At 40.3% G+C, this 25144-nt stretch overlaps 2 protein-coding genes across 2 annotated transcripts in view; one reads left to right on the top strand and one right to left on the bottom strand.

The window, feature by feature from the left end:
• LOC104963917 (uncharacterized) overlaps nt 1–13387 on the bottom strand; it is an 18745-nt gene extending 5358 nt beyond the window's left edge. The window contains exons 1-4 of the mRNA XM_010792602.1: nt 13348–13387; nt 12360–12536; nt 11489–11683; nt 8024–8100 (exon numbers count right to left, since the gene is read on the bottom strand). Coding sequence (XP_010790904.1) covers nt 8024–8100; nt 11489–11683; nt 12360–12536; nt 13348–13387 — 489 coding nt within the window. The remainder of the gene's footprint in view (nt 1–8023; nt 8101–11488; nt 11684–12359; nt 12537–13347) is intronic.
• A 3682-nt stretch (nt 13388–17069) lies between these two features.
• On the top strand, nt 17070–24765 carry si:dkey-166k12.1 (solute carrier family 22 member 6-B). The gene is made up of 10 exons (XM_010792595.1): nt 17070–17868; nt 18310–18413; nt 19325–19479; nt 20179–20347; nt 20524–20638; nt 21273–21370; nt 21497–21708; nt 22704–22812; nt 23249–23461; nt 23571–24765. The coding sequence occupies exons 1-10, from the start codon at nt 17542–17544 to the stop codon at nt 23671–23673; spliced, it is 1605 nt and encodes a 534-aa protein (XP_010790897.1). The 5' UTR covers nt 17070–17541; the 3' UTR covers nt 23674–24765.
• The last annotated feature ends 379 nt before the right edge of the window (nt 24766–25144 follow it).

The following is a 25144-nucleotide window of genomic DNA, read 5'->3' as shown; positions in this document are numbered from 1 at the left end:
CACGCGCCGCGTAGTAATAAGATTGAGCGCATACATAGTGAGATCTACATACAGAGACGGTTTAGAAAATATTAATTTGACCCTAACATAGAAAAGCTGTGGTTATTTATGGTAAAGAGTGAGTGGTGCATCTTAAAACAATGTATGATGAGTGAGGTTGTGCCCGAAAAAGATTTTTTTTTTTTTAATCTTGTCACTGAGGGCCCTCTTTGCTCAAGGGCCCCTGGGCACTTGCCCAGGTTGCCCATATGGTTAATCCGGCCTTGCCAACAGTGGTTGACTCTCCACCCCCAGAGGACATTAACAAGAACAAATGTAGTTTCATAATGTTGTATTGCAGGACTTTGGGGCATTGATGCTATAATAACGATTTATCTTCAACCAACAGAAAGAGAGAGACTTGGAGCTGGCTGCAAGAATCGGTCAATCGCTTCTTAAGAAAAACAGAACTCTGACCGAGCAGAATGTCTATCTGGAGGAGCAAGTGGGACAGATCACAGAAGAGGTCTGCTCACACACACACACACACACACCCCCACACACCCCCACACACACACACACACACACACACACACACACACGCACACACACAAACACACAGAGAGAGACACAGGGGAACCACATAATCAAAACTAGTACCAGGGGTAACCATCACTTTGAGGGAAGAGGCTTCTGCATTGTTTGGTTAAGTGTTTCTCTTGTCGTTAGGAATTATCCATTTGTTTAGCCAGTGTTTGTTTATCTATTTACTTTCTTAGTGAACAGGTGGGGAGAAATGATAGGCTCCAAAAGCGCAACACGCTTGTTTCTATTATTCCTCCAAGGGACTGCTGTAATTTGCTTTATGTAAAGCTGCTTTATTTTCATGGTAACACTGAAATGACTGTTTGCAGTGCATGGACACATGGCTCTCTAATGCAGTGTGTGTTTGGTTTTGTTAAAGTTTTGCCAGGCAAATAATGTTGGCAGTCACCAATATTTGCTCGAATTCATAACATACCGGAGGACATAGTGTGGTGCAGTGGGTTAATGAGTTGGTGTTCAGATCAGGGGGTCACAGGTTCAAACCCCACTGCAGTCAGCATGTCGTTGTGTCCCTGAGACAAGTCACCCCAAATTGCTCCTGTGGTGATTGTCCACAGTATTGAGTATGTAAGTCGGATTGAATAAAAGCGTCTAACAAGTGACATGTAATGTAATGTAACATAACATGCTCAACATTGTATTGATATGGGGTCCGACAGGCGGTGAAGAGGGGAAAAGTAGCAGGGACAGGCCTAAGGAAAGTACAATCATTCGCTAGCATGTCCAGCACAAGATCAGATGCTCACAAACGGTGCAACAGTTAGCTTAAAACAGCTTTGTTAAAAGATAAGATAAGAGGTACTTTATTGATCCCAAATTGTGAAATGTTTGCGGTGCAGCAGCATAAACAACAACAAAACAAAACAAGGCATTGCACAATGGTAGAAATGAAAGAGTAGAAATAAACAATACTAGAATTTAAACATCTCAAAATAGAATTAAAACAGCATTAAAACGTAGAAAATATACAGTAGACCACGACGTTTAAAAATCTATAAACTCTGACAATAAAAAGTAACCAGACCACAGAATCCATTGATGTCGTAGAAACAAAGACTCAAGGAGGATAACTTTGCATCTATGCAGGGGCGGACGGGGAATTGGGAATACGGGGAGTTTTACCGGTACCGAAGTGGGCCGGTCGGACAATTCACTAGCACCCCCCCCCAGTAGACAATTGACTAGCGGTACCAAGTTGGGCCGGTCGGCCGGTCGAGTTTCCCGGGCTGATTTTTAGTCCCAGTCCGCCCCAGCATCTATGTACTGGAAGTCGAATAACGAAAAGCCATTGTTTACCTGACCTTTAAGATATTTTCAATTACTATTCTATTTACCAAAAGATCAATGGGAAACATTTAGCAGAACCTGAACTGCTACATCGTTGGAGTTTATGTGAAAAGGGTTCCCTCGTTAAAATTCCTGGTAACCCACATCTCGAGGGATCTTCTGGTCTGCAAACACCACTGAAGAAGCAACTACACTATCTGAGTTTGCTTAGGAAAAAACGCACAGGCGTATCACAGTGTGGTACGCCGGTTGCTCAAAAGCAGTTGGGGAATTTCCTCAGAGCGTCATCAACACAACACAGAAAACCAATCGTCTGCCTTCTTAAAAGACTGTTCACTTTGCTTGTTCGACTCGATGTCCAGTGGCAAGAACCCCAAGACCTCAGAACAAGTGTCTTTAAACAATGATTCGATTAACTGTAGTGTAAAATGTTTTGTTTGTTTGCTGAAGCTGTTCTGTTTTTCTCAGCATTCAGTATCTAGAACCAACCAGCTGAGGCCTTAACATGTTTTTCTACGTGGGTTTCTTGGCTCAGAAGAAATGCAGGTTAGATGGATCAGTGATTCTAAATTGCTTGTAGGTGTGAATACACTGGTCCCGGTTGCACTGCAATTGTTGCCCTACATAAGGTAAAATACTAAGATACTGATATGTTTAACCCATAGGCTAGCGCTACCCAACTTTTACAGGCAAATTACTAAGTTTACTGGTTTGTTAGAGGCACCAACTGTGGATAAATTGAATTGAACACTTGGGAGCAATAAGCAAAGTGTGTCCATTTGCAAGAACATCACAAGATGAAACTAAGAGTTTGAGACTTGCTCATCCAAACATCGAAACATTTCCTCATTACACCACTTCAGCTTGAAATCCCCATTGCACCACTAGTGCTAAAAATCTCCCCTATTAATCCATTAGCGTAGCACACGATTAGACTTTAAATAGCCACTTTCACATGCTGGGCAAAGTATCAAATCTGGTGGTATTCTGGGAATAATTGCAGCGCTGTGTGCATTGTGTGACCAATGTCCATAGTAATCTTCTCTCAGTTGTAATGAAGAGAAAATGTGCAACCTTTAATGTGAACGTCCAATCAGTGTTATTTATATGTAGTCAATTTAAGCGATAAAACCTTCAGTGTGTGCTAAGTTTACTGGGAAATCATAGACATCCACATAAAACGTTCCCCTTTAAGTGCTCGTCTGCAGATTGTCAGAATCCGGCATGACTTGCAGGACCTTTGAGACTTCCAGAGCTCATTTAGAAACCTCTGTGCCGGCTCTGTATCATGTTGTGAGGAGCTAACAGTGCAGGGAGTGAAGGTCCGCTGGTTCAGACAGGCTCTCATTACTCTCTAAAGGGCCAGAGGATGACACAGTGAGGATGAACTGCATCTTCTCTGTGCTGGATAAGAGGGTCAACTGTTATTCCGCAGGCCTGTAATCAAAACCCATTTTGCACTCCGACAAAATTACACTGCGTTGCTCTGCCAACCAGTTAAATTCCATTTTGTATGCAAGGAGTAGATTCTAGGTGTGTGTGTGTGTGTGTGTGTGTGTGTGTGTGTGTGTGTGTGTGTGTGTGTGTGTGTGTGTGTGTGTGTGTGTGTGTGTGTGTGTGTGTGTGTGTTCGAGCATACAGTACATGCATTGCTGGCTTCATGCTCACTCTGCGTTTGTTTGTTTTCATGATTTTCTAAAATCCAATCTTCAAGGCTCGGCACTCTCCGTGCTTTCATCAGCTTTGAATCATGAAATGAATACAGATGCAGGTCCACTTCACCGCGTATTGAAAATGTTGAATACTGGAACTCACATTTAAATATGTTCAAGTGTGTTTATGTTCATTTTCTCTTTTATTACAGGGTACACAAGACCAATCTAAAATGTATAAAATAGCCAATCTTTTTCTATACCTGACATCTTTTTACGTTTATTTGATTAATTAATTAGTGAAGGTATGATGGGATTGACGAAGCACTTCCTGTGGAGTTGAATGGCACACATATTTTCCTTTGATCAAATTAGTGGTTAAAGGCTGAGGTACTCCAGTGATTTTCAATTGTACATTCATAAAAATAGGGGCTGCACTTGAGGAAAATAAAAAAAGGACCAGACTGAGGATGAGATATCCTGACTCTTACTACATAATAGTCCTGTATTTCCCATAAGGCAACAAATGTTGACCCTTCTCTTTCATTACACCATCCTGATATCTAAACAGTGATGGTTGCAGTGGGTTGTGCGTTGGTGTTGGGATCAGATGGTCACAGGTTCAAACCCCACTGCAGTCAGCATGTCGTTGCGTCCCTGGGACACTTCACCCCAAATTGCTCCTGTGGGGATTGCCCACAGTATTGAGTATGTAAGTGGTTTTAGATAAAATCGTCTAACAAGTGACATGTAATGTAATGTAAAAAAGTCATAGCGCACAAAAAAACATCAAATGCCATTACTTGTGTTTGTTTGACTATAAGTTTTACGACTGGCTCGAAAGACGCAACACAATGAGGAGCGAAACTCAAGGTTAGAGTGAATAAACCAAAGATGTTATTGTTATCACACAAAGAAAACTTCAGACAAACTTTTCTTGAATTGTATTTCTTGATATTTGTTGGTATTTCTCAGTAACTTAACTACAGTTCTTAACATTCTTGTTAACTTTGGCCCAGGCTTCAACACTATCACAAATGGCATTTTGATAGATTATTATTTTCGAGGGGGGGCACTGCAAGGTTTAAGCTCAGTGTTACAGGGGCACTGGACCCGGTTGGCCCCCTTTAGGACCGCCCATGCACCTAAATGCATATTCTTTCAAACCCCACATCTTGAATGTTTTTTTTTTCATGCTGTATTTCATAGAAGTGTAATAATGTATTGTGACATGACAGCAAGGCGCCCTTTATTACAGGCTAGGCCTCGGCTTGAGTATAAAAAGCTGCCGGGAGGCTGTGATTGGTTATTAGGGTAAGGAAGTACAATCAGGGTTTTTAATATGATCCAAGATTTAGGATGTAAGATGCAAACTTAAGCGCTTACAACAAAGAACAATGTCTGATCCCATATGAGCCCTTTCTATTCAGACTATACCTCTTTCATAACATGCTAACATATTATTCAGTGTGTTATATAATGTCATGGTTATTTGTACATAACAACTGCAATACATTTTTATATTTATTCCCAAAAAAGCCCTGATTACTTTGTCTGTTTATGCAGGACTAAGCAATATTGAACGTATGTTCATTAGCACAGGCTAATGAGAGCACCCTGCTGTGTCTCCTTGTTCATGTGAGGGTGTGTGAGCAGGTCTTTTTGTCCAGTATATGTGCACTTGTGTGGGCGTATATACACATATTAAAGCTTCTACTGTATGTGCATGTGTGCAGTAAACAGTGCCCTTGGAGGTATGGCGCACAAATATATTATTCATTCCAATTATCATTACATCTCGCTGATTGTTAACAATGGAAGCGCGCACATGGGTATAAAACCCCCATGTGATGGTGCTCTCTGGTCCTGTGAATGTAAATGAATTAATACATTTACCAATCTGCTCAGTATTTTCATGCAATAACAATTACATCAAAGAGTAATAATCCCAACAGCTGTGAGCACATCAACAGACAAATTGAGACCCTATTAGTGGTTAGTCATTACTTAATAATAATGGGATTTTTGACGTGAAATGACATTATGATTGTGGGGTGAATGATTACCTTTATCATCACCGGGGTAAGAGTTTAACAACAATGTGTGCTGCACTTCAATGAAACGTCCTTGCTGTGAACGACATTGACTCTGACAGGAGGGGGCATTACTCTTTGAAATATGAGTCGGTTGAGTAACTTAAAAGAGTTACAAAAACGTGCCTTATTTTCACCTTGTCTTATCTTGCATACATTTAAATTACTTTGTGGGGAAATGGCCAGTCGGGTAAACTTAAAGAGGCCCTGTTGTGCTTTTCGGGTTTCTTCCCTGTAGTGTTTTCTTGCATGTAAATGGTCTGCAAAACCTGAAATCCATGTGTTTCCTCCACTGTTTCACAACAGAGCCGACCAGCTGACCAATCAGAGCAGACTGGGCTCTGGTTTCAGACAGAGGGTGAAGAGAGGTTCTGCAGCACAGGCAGTATGATACAAATAAAGAGCTTTATGAACATTAAAGCATGCACGCAGTCACAGTAGAGACACAACATACAGATATCACCCTGAAAATGAACATAATGCGGCCTCTTTAATTGCTTGCAGATGAAGATTATATAGTCGATTTTTCCCTTTGAAATCTGACTTTTTTCTTCTGAGACAACATTTTTAGTTATAAAAAGACTCCAAACTGCTCTTTTAAAAACTTTTTTCCCACCTGTTCTTCTGTATTCTTCCTGACTCAGGAGCACTGGGCCCATACGGATCTACTAATAGCAAAAGACTATATTATGTTATAATGGGCTGCAGTCAGCCACTTTGTAGGTCTGAGTGGTCCTGGAGGTGTACCTCACACATTAGCCCATCGTCCCCCTGCCATTTGTTACCACTGACAGGACCCTATGTCAGTGAATTACAGCTAATACACCTGAGCTGTGCTTTCATTTAAAAAGCAGCTGCCAAAGAGGTTTCCAGCCTATTAAACTCACTGACTGTTCAAGCGCCTCTGCTCAAATAGTGGTTAAGCTTGTGTTCCCATAAATCACTTGAATTGCAAAACATGACTGGAGTTTATTAAAAGAACAGGCAAAGTAAGTAAGTTTGTTCCTCAAAACAGCTCTTTTATGCTTTTTTGGGTTTCCCTTTCCTGTAGTGTGTTATACAGGTTTGTGTGCAGGAATGACTCCTTTGTTTACTACAGTATAGACAACGTGACATTACTTTGTTACATTTGCGCTATTATTGGCTAGCACTCCAACACATTGTACGCTATACGCAAGGTGCGGGACATCTATGAGCGGTTGACCAATCACAACAGAGCCAAACAGCTAACCAATAAGAGCAGACTGTGCTCTGGTTTCAGACAGAGGCCGTTTCTCAATCTCGAGGATGCTGGCTTGGTAGTCGCGTACTTCCAAGTCACTTCCTTCAGAAATGAAGCAAGAATGCTTCCAAGCCACGGTTTCGGAAAACGAAGAAGAATGCCACTCTCTCTAACGGTTTCAACATAAACTATACCGAAAATAAATACCTCACGATGTCTATCTAATTATGAACTTGCTTTACTTTCACGGAACACATTTTTGGTGATAACAAATGTATCAAAGTAACATATTTACCAACACATGTTCTACGCCACTACATACTTACATTTAAATGTGTGATGCGTCAGTTCAGCCATTCTCCGCAAGGGATTTTGAAATTGGTCCGTGCGCAAAGCATTGTGGGGATTTTAGGGACGCGAAGTCTACCCACGTGCAGCCTCGAAATTTCCCTCAAACCAAGGAAGCGGCCTTGTGGAATTCCAAGTATGCTGGACATTGGAACAGTACTTCGGCGGCACTCGATGACGTAGCATCCTTGAAATATTGGCTTGGAAGCCAGAATCCTCAAGAGTGAGAAATCGCCACAGACTGATCCAGATTTGAACACTTCTATGACGTCACAGAAGTGGCGCTACGGCTATTGGGCCCACTNGGCATATTGTATTTTCTTTCAAATCCAAGCGGCCCTCCGGCCCACGCACAGCACCGGCCTACTGGGAAAACTCCCGGTATTCCCGATGGCCAGTCCACAAATTGTGGACTGGCCATCGGGAATACCGGGAGTTTTCCCAGTAGGCCGGTGCTGTGCGTGGGCCGGAGGGCCGCTTGGATTTGAAAGAAAATACAATATGCCACGCATTAAGTGGGCCTGTCTGTCAATTAAACCCCGGGCCACTTTTTCCCCCTAGTCCGCCACTGGTTGGGGGGGGTGGGGGGCCATGAGCGCTCAGTGCCCAGGGGCCCCTGCAGGTACTAATCCGACCTTAACTGTTGGTACTTTTAGAGCAAAATGAACTCACTGCTTTCGGTATTTTGCAAATTATTCGATCACAGTTATCTAGAAACTGTTTATACAATTTGGGTGAACTACGGTGCAAAACCTCTCCGTTGTTTAGGCTTATTATAAATCCCTGGCGCAGCTTTGAATTACACTTATAAATTGTGCAATAACAGGCCGTCTCACCTCCTCCAACAGACGTGTGACAGCATCGATGTCATTGTAGGTCTTCGTCATCTGGCCCACTCTGTCTGCACATAGTACTGTGGAAAAGACAAAAAGTTAGAGAGATAAATGGTCAGAATAACACTCAAAACTGCAGGAATATAAGTGAGGAATTCTTCCAATAATTAACTAATACTTATAATATACTATACTTAATCCTCCCAAGTTCTGAAGACTGACAGAAAAGTAGAAATTACCCTCATTATAGTTGAACAAATATAATTTAAATGGGCAGTGTTGGCTATACAGTATGCGTCACTTCCTGCCCCAGAAAGTAGACAACCAGAAGGAAATATAGACAGATATTTATAAACACAGTTAGCATAGGTTATCACAGTCTCTTATCAGTAGATTTTCTTTTCTTATAAAAAGGAAATGTAAAATGTTGTATTATCCCTACCAACCTCTCTTTGTATCGATTAATGCCTGCATTTGTTTGTCTTAGCAACATTGAAATATTTTATTTATTGAATTTACTTCTTTCATTATATATTGAATTATATAAACTTACATTTTATTATAAACTGCCTTTGTATAATCATTGTCCCTTTATAAATCATCACTGATTGTAAAATGTATTGCTAATAAAGCCTATTTAATTACACCATTGATAATATGCAGAGCTACATTCAGTCGGAGAGAAAACGCTGAGTCATGCTTGATATCACCTTTCATGTTATTTCTTCTGGTGTGGGGGGCATGCAAACACATTACATAAAAAATAAATATATAGTCATCCTTTCAGAGGTGGGGAGGGGGTCATGGTCAGGATGTAACATCTCCATCACCATTGACGTTATGTATGAGAGAGCAGGGCAGAGGATTTGCCTCTGAGCTCTTATCGACTTCAGAGCTGAAATCAATGACATGCGTTGACAAAGTTATTGGATGTACTGTGACGCTTCTGAGTCCTCCTGTTAGTATTACAACCAGAGCAAAACAAATGTAATTGTCGTTTTATTAAAGCACAAATGAGTTTATTGAATGTTCAAAAACGATCTACTCTGTCTCAGTCAGGCACATTAGTGGACTGTAGGGATATGTGTGTGCGCTCGAGGGCTGATGTGTCAAAACAGAGCAAATTCAAAGTCAGTAGGCTTCAGGAAGATTCCTCTTAATGAGAAGAAGAGAAAAGAAGAGACAAGCTGCAGTGTAAAGTTAAGCAGGAATACACAACACTGTTACTAAATGGTGTTTTATTTGTTGCTAAAGATCCGGAAAATCCTGAAATAATCAAATGTTTTAATGTAATTTGTTTCTGTCATCAAACTAACTTTAACGGACATCTTGCAGTCCAGTCTACTGTGCATTAAACTGAAATCAAAGTACTAGAAATAACATCAAATGCCACCATTCACCAGAAGTACTCAGATTGTTGTTGAATTTAAGTCAAAGCATTACAACACTGTAAATATACTCATTAAAAGTACTGCATTCAAAGTTGTACTTAAGTCAAAGTAAAAAAGTATTACCATTAAAAAATAGTACTCTTTATGCAAAAATTATTATAATAATTAATAATTATTATCAATTTGCACTTGGTAAAGGTGAGGTTTATTTGAACAACTTTAAACACTACTGGGTATCATAACTTATAATAAAATGTGTGCAGATTTTTGTATTAATAACCTAAACACCTAAGATCTGCAATTTAACTAATATCTAAATATATAAAGTAAATGTATAGTGAAGTAAAAAGTACAACATTTGCCTACAAAACGTAATGAAGTAAAATAATTAAGTAGCTTATATTATGTGAAAATACTCAAGTAAAGTACAAATAACTACATGTTCCACTAAAGTCCAGTACTTGAGTAAATGTACACCACTGCCATTCACCAATCTACTTAACCCTGTCTCTAATTTCTCATATGTTCGACATGTACTTCACCTTTCTGCTCCTCCTTATAGTACCAGTCACAGCATTTATCCCTGGACAATATCTCCATCCTGCTCTTGTTGTCCATCTCTTCCCTGACCTCCACGATGAAAGAGGAACAACAAGCGGTGATGCATTCACTGTCCTTTCCTACTCTCTCTGCTGCTCAGCTGCTCCACCCTCCGCCCACATGGAGGCGGAGATATGAGAAAGTGTGGTTGTGTGTGTGTGTGTGTGTGTGTGTGTGTGTGTGTGTGTGTGTGTGTGTGTGTGTGTGTGTGTGTGTGTGTGTGTGTGTGTGTGTGTGTGTGTGTGTGTGTGTGTGTGNTAATATTGTCTGCTTATCTGTATTATTGTGTTGCATTGTTGGAGAAGCCTGTGACCTAAGATTTTCAACGACATAATTACTCTGTAGCTATGTTAGTTTGGCAATAAAGAACCTTGAACACACACTCACACACACACACACACACACACACACACACACACACACACACACACACACACACACTAAATGGTCTGTAAAGGATCAAATCCCTGTGATTTTTCTCTGAAAATTAGCGTAACAGGGCCCCTTTAAAATAATCACGGAGCACATACTGTACTCAACATTGTTTTTCCTATGAAGCATGGCACCACCTTGTGGAGGGAGGGTATATTATCAGGTGTATTAAAATAAACCTGCACTATGTATTTGTATTACTATTTTGCTTACATTTGATTTTCCTGCGGATCTCTTGGAAAATCAGCCAAGAATACTGTCACTATTGAGACACATATAAAATCCCCTTTTTGAAATATAAAAACCCGGTAACTTCATCCTTAAGTGCTGTAGAAGCATTCAGAACACATAATAAACAAACAACAAGTATCAATATTAATGGCAAACCTTTTAAAACGGTTTGTTTGAGAAAGCCTCTGAGTGATCTGCTCTCTGAGACAAAGGATAACGCAGAGTGGTTATATGGCAGCAAGAGCGCAAAATGACCAGAGGACGTATTGATCGTCCTGAGCCAATAAGCAGAATCATTATCTGTTTTACAAGAATGAAAATTAAACCAAAAATAGAAAGGAGGTATGGCATTAACAAGCCTGTGAGATTACTTCTAAGCAACTAATTTCCTTGGAGAAGTAGAGGTTGGAAACTTTAAAACAAGCTGTAATGACAAGAAAGATGATGCAACTGTAGTAATATCACTGTAAAACTATACCATAATAACTCTACCATAGCCCTTATTTAACTTAATGTTAAACGTATAATAGCATGCCCTTACAGTATATTCTTGGTCATTCAAATTAAAAGTGAACTAACCCTAAAGTAGATCATCTTTCCAAGAAGCGATTGAAGGATTAAATAAGCAGGTGGTTTAATCCTTCACTTTAAAGCCATATATTCCACCATTAACCCCAGAGATGAAAATCTACCAGGTTTAATCTCCAGGTTCCGTCATTTATTACATTTCTGCAATTCCAACGCCTGGATTTTACCACTAAAAGCTTCACTTCATCAGGAGCACGATGATGATTAAGATGATGTCAAGACTCACAGAAGTATTTGAGGGTCTCTTCGATCTGCTCGGTGGTCAGGTCGATCCTGGTGTCCGGGGCGACCAGCGGCGTGTGCAGCCAGTCATCGTGATCGTAGCCGTAGACGGTGTCGGCCCTCAGCCGGTACACCGGCAGCTGCTCCTCCAGCAGGCTGATGATCTCGAACTCTGGCAGGTCGGTGCTGTTACACACATCTGCACAGAGAGGACAGGGGGGACAGACCTCAATATACTGCTGCCTGGTGCTGCATGCAGGCCTCTTTAATGTCCTATCTATTATATATTATGTATTAAAGGACTTATTGTAAAACATTTCTTACATAAACCAGTCATAGTCCTAGCCTATTTCCGTCTCCTAATGTTTTGTATGTCTCCTATTGTTTGTATTTCTCCAATTTTTTTGTCCGTCTCCAATTTTTTTACAACAAACAATAGCCTTTATAATATTTCTATGTGATAAAAAGGTTAAGCTCAAATAATAACCAATACAACTGCAGACAATGTGTTGATGGATAGAGGTAATACAAATGTTGCTTCAAGCTGCATTATTTAGTATGCCTTTAACAAAGTACAAACAATTGTCAAATATGTTCATTTAAAATCATGGTTTGCATGTCATTAAAAACATCAAACTTTAGCAGGAAAAAAAAAACTCAGAAAAATACGTAATAGTATAGCATAAATAGTATAAAATGTCTTTCCAGATACTCCATACTCCATAATATAAGCAGAAATCAAGCCTCTGTTTCCTAAACCATAGCACACACTCTCATTCGAACACACACACACACACACACACACACACACACACACACACACACACACACACACACACACACACACACACACACACACACACACAAACACACACCTGTGATGGTCTCTGCGTCCCTGCAGGCGGGGGGCTCCGGCTGCGGTGGGAGCAGGCTGGTCTCGGCCTCGCTCACATACTGCTCCTCGTGTGGGTGCAGCCCGTCAGGATCGGGGTCTGGGTCGGGGTCCAGGTCGAGGGCCGGGGGCAGGGAGGGGGCCGGGGAAGCCAGCTTGGCTCACCTCTCACTGCAGGAGAGAAACAGGGGCCATGGGCCTCAGGAGCTGCAGCTCTAGCAGGTCCACCTGACAGACAGGTACATCAAACCTGGAGGAAGGAGGGATGGAGAGAGGTTTTTAACAGAGACATACATATTGGTGTCGCTGAAACACAAAGTCCACACTAATCAATGCGCCTCTCTCTTTCCTAGATTCTTTAACTTCAAGTGCTGAGTCTGCACCTCGCTGAGGAACTACAGCCAATGCGCTGCAGACAGAGAGCACTCTTCATCTGTCAGGAAATGAAAAAAGGCACATGGGGTTTAAGAGCAACTCCTGATGAGAGCATGATAAAATGAGTGTACTACTTAACTGATCCATGAACGTTTAGGACTAATGGGAGTTCAGCGACAAGTAAAAGCACAGAACAGTGGCTTTTTTTCTGCGAGGGGTTTCTGTGTAAGCAGCCAGAATGCATGCTAACATGGGTATAAATAAGTCCTGATACATTGTTGAAATGAAGGTACAATTCTCAATGTTTTTGGTAAAATAGCTTGACAAGTTTGTTTGAAAGACCTGATAATGTTTACCAGCTCACAGCGACTGTGACATGTTATACATGTCTATTAACTTAATATCGATGTATTTATGTCGTTTATTATAGGATAATTACTATTATTTTGAGCATTTTGTATTTGGTTTACTAAAGAATGTTTCTGTTGGCTTTGTTATTGCCATTATTAGCAATAAAACTCCCCTCCTGCCTGAAACAACTTCATTGGATTCCTTTGTTTCCTTCCATAACAGTGACATCACTATGTAACACTTGCGCTCCAACACATTGTACGTGGTGGCTGAGGGTTCGGACATCTCTAAGCGGTTGACCAATCACAACTCTGGCTCTGGTTTCAGACAGAGGGTGAAAAGAGGTGCTGCAGCACAGGCAGTATGAGAAAAATAGATACTTTTTTGAACATTAAAGCATGGAGACATGTCAGCACACAATACATATAAGCCTGAAATTAGCATTATAGAGCCCCCCCTAAATATAACTCTGGAACCAGTAGCTATCCCTGCAGCGCAATCTCCTGAGTCTCAGTCTCAAAGGGAGGCCTTCCTCATAACACAGACTAATACAGTTTTACTTCTTAAGTGCCCTATCTGAAGTAGATGTGTTTGTGCATAGCGACCTTGCAGTTTTGATTGTTCAGGGCTCACTGTTCAGCAGACTTCAGTCAGTAAACACACCACACATCAGATCATGAAATTCACCTGCCTGACTGTCACATCAAACAGCTAGCGATGCGGAGCGGAATAAAAATAGAGACGAAAGAGAAAAGGTGTGTGTGAGTGTTTGTGTGTGTTTGTGTTTCCTCTGTAGCCAGACGCATGAATAGGTTCCTGTCTCTGTACTAACACAGGATGAAAGACAGGTGGAGATGGATGAGTGCACCTGACATCAAATGCTTCAAGCACATGCGTGACACACCATCATAAAATAATGACCAGACACTTTTGCACATGCTTCTGTTCTCTGTTCAGCAGCATCACAACCTTGGGATGTCTTTCTCATTGCGGCAGCTGTTTTTTTACTCTCTGTTGTACTCTCTGAACCTTCTTAGTGGGCACTTCCTGTCTTACATAATCTGTGGATATGAGAAGATTGTCAGTTTTAAAACTGCCAACACGCACATGCAGATTTGGGATTATAAATTATGCATTTTGAACACTCCTAAATCACTTCCCTTATTCAACTCAACTATAATATGTCAACTTGGAAAAACTCCACTTCTCAGGTCCTAAAAAAGGGCAAAAAGATGAGCTCTTGGCATCTAAACGCTATTGAAAGTATCTTCAGTAAAAAACATTGATTAGACACAACAGACTTTAGGATTGATGAAATATCTCGTGTTTTTTCATTGTTAGGGAAACAATTACTTAACCATAGTTGGAAATCTAACAGTGAAGAGAGATAAACGTACATTGAAAGGGTTTTTTGCTGTTAAATAATACAAAATGAAAGCAATTTATTGAGATATATCTTAGAAAGCACATGTCTAAGGCTTATTCGGTGTCCTCTAGTAGTAAAAAAATATGCTACTGTCCTGCAGTGAATGCTGCAAGCTGCAAATGCTGCTGATGGTGCTGCTGGATGAATCCCAGTAAATAGGCCAGGGTTCATTCATTCATGGGGCATAAACATATTATTTGAATGCTGTCTGAGGGCGTGGCTTCATCACCATCAGGATATGTCCGCACGGATGTGGTCTGTGTGGTTTTGTTTTAATTATTGTCCTTACTGTAACACAATAAGTGTGTCAGAACATGATCAGCTGACCTTATGATGCATGACATCGCCATTACAAATCTGAAGAAACATACTCACACTCAGCGGGGACCGATCCAAAGCCTTTTCTTTATCAGAAATCCAAAAAGGGATGAGTTTGGTAATCCTTCAGGGAGGAATTAGCGGATACTGATGATTGGAGATGTGTCCTGTCAGCAGTGTGTGCGGATCGCTGTGATTTGTATTTGTTTCTCTGGACTCTGAACACTGCTCTGCAGGATCAAGGTCACCTTAGGCTGGATTCCAAAGTCGTTCTTGACCCGGTCCACTGTCCCTTCCCTTCAGCCATCTCCCTCTGTCTCTGGCTCTGGTGTCTCACTCTCTCCGGAGCCTCCCTCACCGTGAAGCTATAGGAGGAGAGCTGTAACACTTCTGGTCTCCGCCTTCAAAATAAAATCCTTATCAGAAGATAGATTTTTTTAAAACACAGACAAAATAAACAAAGAGGACATTTTTTTAATTGTGGGATTCTCAATATTGCATTAAAAAATACGTAATATGCAAAAAAACTATTTGCAATAAAATTGTGTGATTAAAAAGTAACATTGTTTTGTGTCATAAGTAACACTCATAGTGTAGTTTGAACAACTCATAACTAGTTGAGCTTGCAAAGACACATGTAAAAGTCATATACATTGTTTGTTTTAAAAAAAAGTCGGATTATAGTATGGCAGAACAATTATTTAAAAAAATCATAGTATTTACACACTTGAAAAAACCTACTGTAATTCTAACAATAGTTTTCATTAAAAAAAAAAACAACTTCAAATGAAACCAGTTTTGATTCGGATTGAATTATATGTTATACGTATCAGCTTTATTTTACCTTAATTTCCTTATTCCAGGACACTGTATATAACTATAAAAGTCAATGAAGGCCTATACAAATTAAAATCAATGAATCTCCTGAGTATTTGTGTATTGTAGGCCTATGTGTTAATGTATTGTTTCGTTATGAACACCTCAATTTATCATCGTAATTCTTTCAATTTTATATCATTTTTACTGGACATTTAAATGCCCTTTTTGTGCTTTTATTTTCCTAAGAAACACATTGTTTCTAATCACTTCCGGTTCAAAATATATCTGACTTTACAGTTTCTCTCCCTGCTGCCACCCAGACACCAAAACCAGCATCAGTGACGTCAGGAGCACCCACAACAGGAAGGGGCTATAAAATGCACAAAACATTTGTAAAATGTCAAACTTAAACACCTAATACCTAATTCTGAGTCATCCAATAATACATTTGATGAAATTGAGTATTTCAATCTTTCAATTGTTTTACTCGCGTTTAGCTTGATATCATTTTTGTTGGACTACATTTTACTACATAGAGACATTTTACCCTAGCAAGGTTTGGTTATCTTTCAACTGACATACTGTGTGTACATTTCTTTTTTTATTGAACACTAACTTGAATCTGCAGTGATTGCCTTGTACATTCGGTCCTTCTTCTTTCATCTGTTAAACCCATCATAAAACTATTGCAACATGTCCAAATCAAAGGCATTAAAAACACAAATAAGAAAAGATAAGAGCAGAAATTATAAAAAGCCAAAATCAGTAAAAAATAAATAATAAATAGAATACTTAAGATTTTAAGCAAATTAATCAAAACCAGAGCTACTGGAAATTAAATAGGATGAAATTGATAGGATGATGCACATTGACTTATTCTACATTGCATTTTATGAGTCTCTGTTGTGCATATCAAGCTTTCTAAAAGGTTTTTAATGTTTTGGTTGACTTTTTAGTGCAAGCTATTTTGCAGAATATCTTGTTATGCTTTGAAATATCAACGGGGACAAACTCAGCCTTTTCAAAAAGTGGTGGTGACATGTCCACAGTATAAATGAAACCAGTTTATCTCATTAATTCACAGTGTTGTTCATTTTTGCAAACTCAGGTCCGCTCCTCTCTATGTGAAAGGTACTGCCTTCATCCTGCTGCTTTTTAACCATATTATTTTGGCACTGTGAAGCAAAAAAAGATGAATGACAGACAGGCTGAGGGGTCTCACTGTAATGCAATCTTCCAGCAGAAGATGGCAGCAGAGGGCCAAGGAGGATATACATTGCCCACACATTGTTTCTTACAGATTTCTGGTGAAGATGTGTTGTGTTTAACCCAAATGAGCAATCGGTATTTTATTTCAAAATTGTGAATGGCAAGTGCAACTGATGCGTCAATCGTTTGCATGAAGAAAAGGCATTATAATAGCCAGTGCTTCAGTGGATGTTGCATTGGAGCCTGTTTTAGGAGATTTTGTAACCAGGCTAGCCCTGCCCTCCGGTTACATACAAAGCCTGTTTCCTCCTCCAAGAAACCTTACAAAACCTGTTTCCATTTCTCCAGGTTTTGCACCGTGTTAAGTGTCTTATTTTCCCATCTTCCCACTTAATAGACCTACGGTATTTGCAGTGCACCCACGATTGGAGAAACTATTTGCCAGCTTTGGGGCAAGAAGTGGGAGAAGTTTCTGCATTTCAGGTTATTTCAGGACTGCTCAAGATGGGCCATGTCATGGACTAGCAGCACATGGGAATTGATGTCCTTGTTGTTTACATCCTGAGGAACCAGCCACAGCTCCCCACATCCACTCTGATACGGGTCTGCTTGGTGTCAACACTCAGATTTCCACTTCCTTCTCCAAATTGTCCTACATTTCCCCAAAATGAATTTTGACCAGATCCTCTCTGCAGTCGGAGGCTTCGGGAGGTATCAGAAAACTCTGTACGTATGGATTTGTTTACCCCAGATCCTCCTCGCTTTCCACATGATGGTGAGCATCTTCACCGGATCCTCGCCGCCCCACCACTGCCGAGAGACCAGCAGCTCAGTACCCGGGAATCAGTCCTCATTACCGGGTACACTCAGTGGGAACTTCAGCCTCTCGGATTCCTCCTGTTTCTCTTCAGATGTCAACCGGACTGAGCGTGTGCCATGTGGACAGGGCTGGGTGTACAGCAAGGAGACTTTCCAGAGTACCACAGTCACCGAGGTCTATAATATAACATGCTGATGTTGTTGCTTTTTTAGTCATTTGCACAAGGAAATCAAACTACATGACTTAGAGTTGAAACATGATACTATTATACTGAAAATGTGAGTTATCACAAGATAAAATAAAAGCAAGGTGAGCACAAACTAGCAAGGTAAGACAATAACATAGCAATGACTGGTATATAATTATGGTTTAAGGCTGTACTTTTCATTTTGACAAAAGAAACAACACAGCCTTTCTTTTGTGAATCTGATAGTTGCCACAGTGAGCTTTTGTTTTGACCAGCTGCAATGCAACAACACTTGATAGCACAATTTGATTGGAACTGACACACAAGTGTTTCAGCTTTAACACTTTCCCCAGTCTATTAATGGAAAAATAAAAGTTAATTTTTTTTTTGTCCTGCAATCTCTTCTGTGTTTTCGTCCCTTCCGACAGTGGGACCTGGTGTGTGACCGAGCGGGACTGAACAGTCTCGGGTCGTCTGTCTACATGTTCGGCCTGCTGGTGGGCTCTGTGCTGTTTGGAGCCATGGCTGACAGGTAGGCTTAGCTTCTCCTTCTTAATCCTGAAGCCCTGAAGCCGAAACAAACAGCCAAACTGTCAGATTCAGAGATATTGCACAAGTGGCCCATATGTCAAAGGTCATGCTAATGAGTTGTATTGCGATGGGGTTTAACTGATAATGTTTATTTAATATATCATAAAAGATTTCGTTTTTCTGTCAAGATGGTAAAATCTAGGAAATTATAGCTTTTATTTAATTAATTAATGTATCCTTTATTTGAACACATCAAGGTAGAGACCTAATTTTCAATATGGCTGACAAGTAATACAAATAAGAAATATATACAGTATAACAGAAATGATAAAAAGCCAAATTAAAATAATAATAAAACTATAAATCTATATTTGCTTTTACTTTTAAGCATCTTTCTGTATTGCTTTTGGTACCTGAAACACATCCTGTCGCTAACAATAGTTGAGGTCTTTGTGAAAACACAATTTCGATTGTTTTGCATATTATTCCAGCTGGTGCACAATGAGAAAAGCACCAGCACCAGTACCTGCAACTTAATCCAATATATCATATGAGCATGTTCGATAGGGGCCCATATTAAAAGACAAGAACGCAGTAAATAAAGTGACTCGTAAATAAATAAAACCCAGTGTCTATGCCTATCAGATATAAAGAGAGAGGACCAACCAAACTTAGCTTGATGTTCACAATGCTGAGCATCCTAAATATCTCCAGTATATCAATATCTCCATCATTTTTAGTTAAAGAGACAGCATTCAAATCTCTAGGGTCACTAACACTCACATCTTGTTGACGTTCCTGCAGGTTTTGCATTTTCTCACAGTAACACTTGTCTGTATAGGTCACCCTGTCACAGTCATGTTTGATCATTTATTTCATGCAAACTAATTTCCGCTCCTCTCTCTGTGTAAGGTACGGCCGACGCTTCGTCCTGCTGCTTTCCATCGCTCTTCAGACCTTGTTTGGAGTCGCCGTGGCCTTTGCACCAAACTTCCCCATCTATGTGACTCTCCGCTTTCTAGTTGGCACCACGATATCGGGAGTCATCATCAACGCCTTTGTACTTGGTATTTACAAAGCAATCAAAAGACTTCTCACGTGTGAATTATTCATTTTCAATGACAATTAAAGGAGCCCTTTTATGCTCTTTGGAGGTTTCCCTTTCCTGCAGTGTCTTACATAGGTTTTTGTGCATGTAAATGGTCTGCAAAGGCTAAAAGTGTGGATAATCCGTAAAACAATGACATCACTACGTAACACTCGCACTTCTATTGGCTAGTGCTCCAACACATTGTATGTGATAGGCTAAGGGGCAGGATATCTACAAGCCGTTGACCAATCACAACAGAGCCGGCCAGCTAACCAATCAGAGCAGACTGGGCTCTGGTTTCAGACAGAGGGTGAAAAGAGGTGCTGCAGCACAGGCAGTATGAGAAAAATAAAGAATGTTTTAAATCATGTCCAAGTAGAGGTGCAAAATACAAATATGAAACTTGAAAATGAGCATTATATGTCCTGTGTAATGTTACTAGCAGGCATAATTCTTAACTGTCAGTGGCTAGTCATCTCATTTGTCAAACCTTCCCATATCATACTTAAAGTGTTAATTGCTCATGCTTTCTTTGTCCAATCCCACAACACAAACCCTTGCCACTCTTTCCACAACCTTAAAGCTCCACACCACAACCCTAGCTTAACCCTCTCCTCATGAATCCTCCTCTCCTCTCCTCTGCTCTCGTTCCAAACCCTGCACTGTTTTTCTAAAGGCACTGAGTGGACGTGCACCAAAAGACGCATGCTGGCTGGTATAATCACCGACTACGCCTTTGGTCTGGGCTACATGCTGCTAGCGGGCGTAGCATACTTGATACGAGACTGGAGAAAGTTGCAACTGGCCATATCGGCCCCCGGTTTCCTGCTCATCTTCTATATATGGTGGGAAATTCAACAAGCACCTGAACATTAAACCCAATGTTTATTCATACAGTTCTTCACAAGAGTAAATGAATACCCTCTTTGTGATGATCATTTCCTGTCCTACTCCACGTGGTGGCATTTTCTCCTCTCCCTTCTCCCCCTGTCGGCTCTCTCTCTCTCTTTACCTCTGTCAGGGTGGTTCCTCAGTCGGCCCGATGGTTGTTGGCCAACGACAGAAGGGAGGAAGCCATCGCACTCCTCCGCAAAGCAGCACTTGTGAACGGCCGTGTCTTACCTCCTGCTGTACAAGTGTGTCTCTGTGCATGTCAGAACTGCCTTCTATCTGAACTATTTCAATGTGTCTTTTGTCTGCAGCAAGACCTGTTACAGACTAAACTTTTTTAGAATGGAAAGGAAACAACAAACCCATCACTTTGTTTGTCCATTTCCTGGTACTTCTCCCTACACTGCATAATTCCTTTATCTCACAGCGGATTTAAAATCATGCCAAGATGACATGTTACACAATGTCTACATTGTGTCAAGATTGCTCACTAATTTCCTTAAACAAATGTGAACTGTAGTTTTGTTTAATATGTCCCCTTTAAAACAACAGTAGAAGTGAATTTGCTGGGTGAAAATGTCCAGCTGTGGGTGATACACAATGCACTTTTGGCATTCTAGTGAGTATTAATAGCAGGATAGGAATGTAAGTGGGATTTTCTCAAAATAACCCACAGTACCCAAGGTCATAGCAACAAAGGAACACTCACTGCCACAGTTGGGCAAATGCATGTGTTTTTAATTGTTTAAATAGCTATGCGGCTATATAACACAGAGCTCATGCTTTGGCTACTGGGTTAATACTTGGATTTGTATGAAATAATAAAAAAATAGAATATCACCAGCGTTGTTTTTTAAATGCTTTTGTTTTCCTGTCCAGATTGATAAGTTAAGTGGAGGGAAGCAAAGTTATTCAGCAGTGGATCTCGTAAGAACTCCTCAAATGAGAAAGAGGGCTTTCATCTTGTTCTACATCTGGTACGTTTCAGGCATTTGTGTATGTGTTTATGCTCAAATGCTCTATAGTTCATATTTAGTGAAAACCAAATCATTCCATGTTTCTTTGTCTGTTTTATTTCTCTCTCTCCCTCCGTTACTCCCCAGGTTTGTGAATGTGCTGGTGTATTATGGCCTCTCTCTGGGTGTGTCCAGGCTGGGGACCGACCTCTACCTGACCCAGTTTGTGTTCGGGTTGGTTGAGATCCCGGCCCGTTCTGTGGTCCTGCTCGTCCTGCCCTACAGTCGTAGACTCTCCCTAAGTGGATTTCTGGCTGTGGGAGGACTCGCCTGTCTGCTCACGCTCGCTGTTCCTGAAGGTGCATTTAATGATTTCTGTAATCGTTCTCCAAATAGGGATGTGTCGGTCGCGAACGATGTGCCGGTGTTGTGTCAAATTATGCACCCCCGTCGTGAAATGCACCCCCCAAAAAAGATGCTTCTATTAATCCCATCCTCAAGCACTTTGGAGGGTATAGTTGTAGGACTAGTACCAATAAATGGAGCAAGTTTCATGTATGTGACACGTGTATTGTCAGAGATAGCAAGGGGTGCATGTCGTGGCAACCAGGCTGTTCATAAAAAGCACCACCCAAAATAAAAACAATTATATTAATCCCACCCTCAAGCACTTGATGTAAAAAAAAATAAAACATTGTAAAGCACAAGTACAAGCAAAAGTATACAGACAGGACGTCACAATTAAATAAAAACATATATTAAATAAAAAATTAACTGAAAATGAAGTGACGAATGAATGCAAAATCCAGGATGACATGTAATATCCAAGGATTAGAGAAGGTTGGATGCTGCTGTTTTGACCATTGCAATATATTTATTTTCATTATGTTATTTATTTATGATTTTTTTTATGCTCAGCAAAGATTTGTTGTCAGTTTGTATAGGTGTTGCTATCTGCTTTTTTTTTTTATAGTGGTTCTACAATCAGAGTTACAAGGGTCTGTAAATGCAATGAAAACAATTGGCCACAGCAAATCATTTATATTAAAAATGTAATTTTTATTTTGGAATACTTCAGTACAAAGGATATATTGAATAATTTAAGTGATATATGTGTGCACATATAAATCATTAGTCAAAACAGGGCTACATTTGATTGAATTATAAAAGGTATATTTCGCAGATAAACCTAGTAACCCCCTTAAAAAAAAACGGCTCTTTTGAACGGCTCTCGCTAAGGAACGGAGTCATAAGATCCGGCTCCCTTCAAAGAGCCATCATTCCCATCACTATCTCCAAACCTTTATCTCATCCTCAAATAACTCAAGTGTCTCAACTCTCCCTCTGCCTGTAGATTATCCCCATGTCCAGACTGGTCTTGCCATGGTGGGAAAGTTCGGCATAACAGCGTCCTTTGCTGTAATCTATGTGTACACTGCTGAGATTTTCCCCACTGTGCTTCGGTAAGACATGTATTAGTACAGTTTCAATTCATTTTCTCATCCAAAATTATCTCAAAGTCATTTCTAACAAGACATGATGTGAAGGTTCTTGTAGAAAGCATTAGTGACTAGGTAAAAAGTTCCTTATAAGTAAATAATATTTTCATGACTCAACTTAGATTTATTGACGGAGCTTTATTAAGATTAATACACGCTTTACAAACTTGTATTATCGGCTTTGATTGGTTAGCTGGCCGACCCTGTTGTGATTGGTTAAACACTTAGAGATCTCCCGCCGCTTATCACGTACAATGATACAATGAGAAGCTGAGGGAATTTAGCCTTTGCAGACCAATTACATGCACACTACAGGAAAGAACAAGCATAATGGGCTCTTTACTTGAATACCTATTATAAAACCCTTTTTCCAATGCTGTTGTTTCTTCTTTGTGTACAGGCAAACAGGACTAGGTGTGTCCTGCATGTTTGCGAGGATGGGCGGTGTGTTAGCTCCCATGATAAACATACTTCACAGCCACAGCCCCACCACACCTCTGCTCATCTTTGGTACCTTCCCGCTGCTCGGGGCTCTCTTGGCCCTGGCGCTGCCCGAAACGGCCGACAGACCTCTGCCAGACACGGTGGAGGACGCAGAGAACTGGGACATGAGGTACCACAATGTGACCTTGGTTTGGCTAATGTGTCCTTGAAGCTCCTTAGCAGTGCTTTTTCCCATGTGCAGAGAGCTCAGTGTGTTCCCTGTGTTTGGTCTCCTGCAGGTCGCCTTCCGACAAGGAGAAGGCTGAGATGTCTGAGGAGACGAGCCAATCAGTAAGCAGCACAGAAAAGCAGGAGATATATCGTCTAGCTAACTGTGTGTGAAGTGTGCACAAATTCAATTATTCACTTAACAACCTCAACTTTGTTACCAGGTACTGTACTTAAGATGAGACATTTTCAATCAACTATGGAAGTTTAGAGGGTTAGTTAAATTTAGTTAAAGGCAGTTTTCTCAAGTTTTTTCCCAGACAGAAATCCCCACTTCAGCACCACTTCTGTAGATCTATTCTGAAGTGTTTAACATATCATTCATAGTCTGATTCAAATGATATGTCATTCTTATTTTATCTTTTTTAATGGCTGTTTTCTGATACATGGAGTGATAACAAGAAAGACCCAAATGCCCCTCTGTATAAACCTTTCACTTTCAAACCTGTCAACGAAATGAAACAATTTAAAACCTGGCTTTTTCCTATGTTTGGATTTCTGCTACGAAAATGTATGCCAATTCCTGATTTGCTTATTTAAACAAAGATTTCAGAAAACATGGGTTAATGATTTCCTTAAGGGGAAATGTGCTGGTTATTTCATAGATAAAATGCTCTACCCTATTCACCTGTAGTGTATCCTGTTCACACAACACCCTCTATGCAATACACGATCTGCATTAAGAGCTCTATGCAAACACACCAAACTGAAATGCACATACGCACAAACAGGGCTTTTATATTTGCTGCCAAGGCTAATTTAACAGCCTACAGCTTTTGAAAATGAAGGTTAAAAGTATTTCTTTACAATCTGCTCAACTGTTTACACCTTTAATAAAAATGTTGATATGTGGTTTGATAGATTTTACATACGTGATGGGACAGAGTTTACACACACACAGATTGCATGTTTGTATTGACTTTTTTTTTTTTCGGACTGAAGGGTTTGTTATTAAAATAACTTTAATATTTTTATATAAAAGTGTACCATGTCTGTGGACTGTTGCTGGAATACCTTTGTGGTACTTTAATGCTGTATTGAAAAAGCAAACTTCCTCATTTTCTATATTCTCAAGCCAAGATAAATAAAGCTAGTTGAGTGAGATTGCATAGTTAAGTTGACTTACGTAGCTCATTTGCGTTTTTTTTATGGATGCTATTGGATGTTTCTGTGATTAAAATGTGAAAAATATATTTGATATCAGCATCGTTTGTAAAAGTTTGCTGTTTTTTTTATTGTATTGAATTATACTTGGATGTCAAATGGATTACTGTCAAAAAGGGCGACTGTGGCTGTGAGGGAGTGTGGTCGTCTTTCAACCAGAAGGTTGTGGGTTCGATCCCGGCCCATGCAGTCAACATGTCGGTGTATCCTTGGGCAAGATACTTAACCCTGAGTTGCTCCCGATGGCATGGCCAACGGTGTGTGAATGTGTGTGAATGTTAGGTCCTAGAGTAAGGTACACTGCTCTGTATGAATGGGTTTGAATGGGTGAATGACATGTAGTATGTAAAGCGCTTTGAGGGGTCTTAAAGACTGGATAAAGCGCTATATAAGTACAGTCCATTTACCATTTACCATTACT

This window comes from Notothenia coriiceps, unplaced genomic scaffold (assembly GCF_000735185.1).
Source record: "Notothenia coriiceps isolate Sejong01 unplaced genomic scaffold, NC01 NC01_scaffold00036512, whole genome shotgun sequence".
Lineage (NCBI taxonomy): Eukaryota > Metazoa > Chordata > Actinopteri > Perciformes > Nototheniidae > Notothenia > Notothenia coriiceps.
The sequence above is the reverse complement of the archived record's forward strand: the minus strand, read 5'-3'. Positions and strand labels throughout refer to the sequence as shown.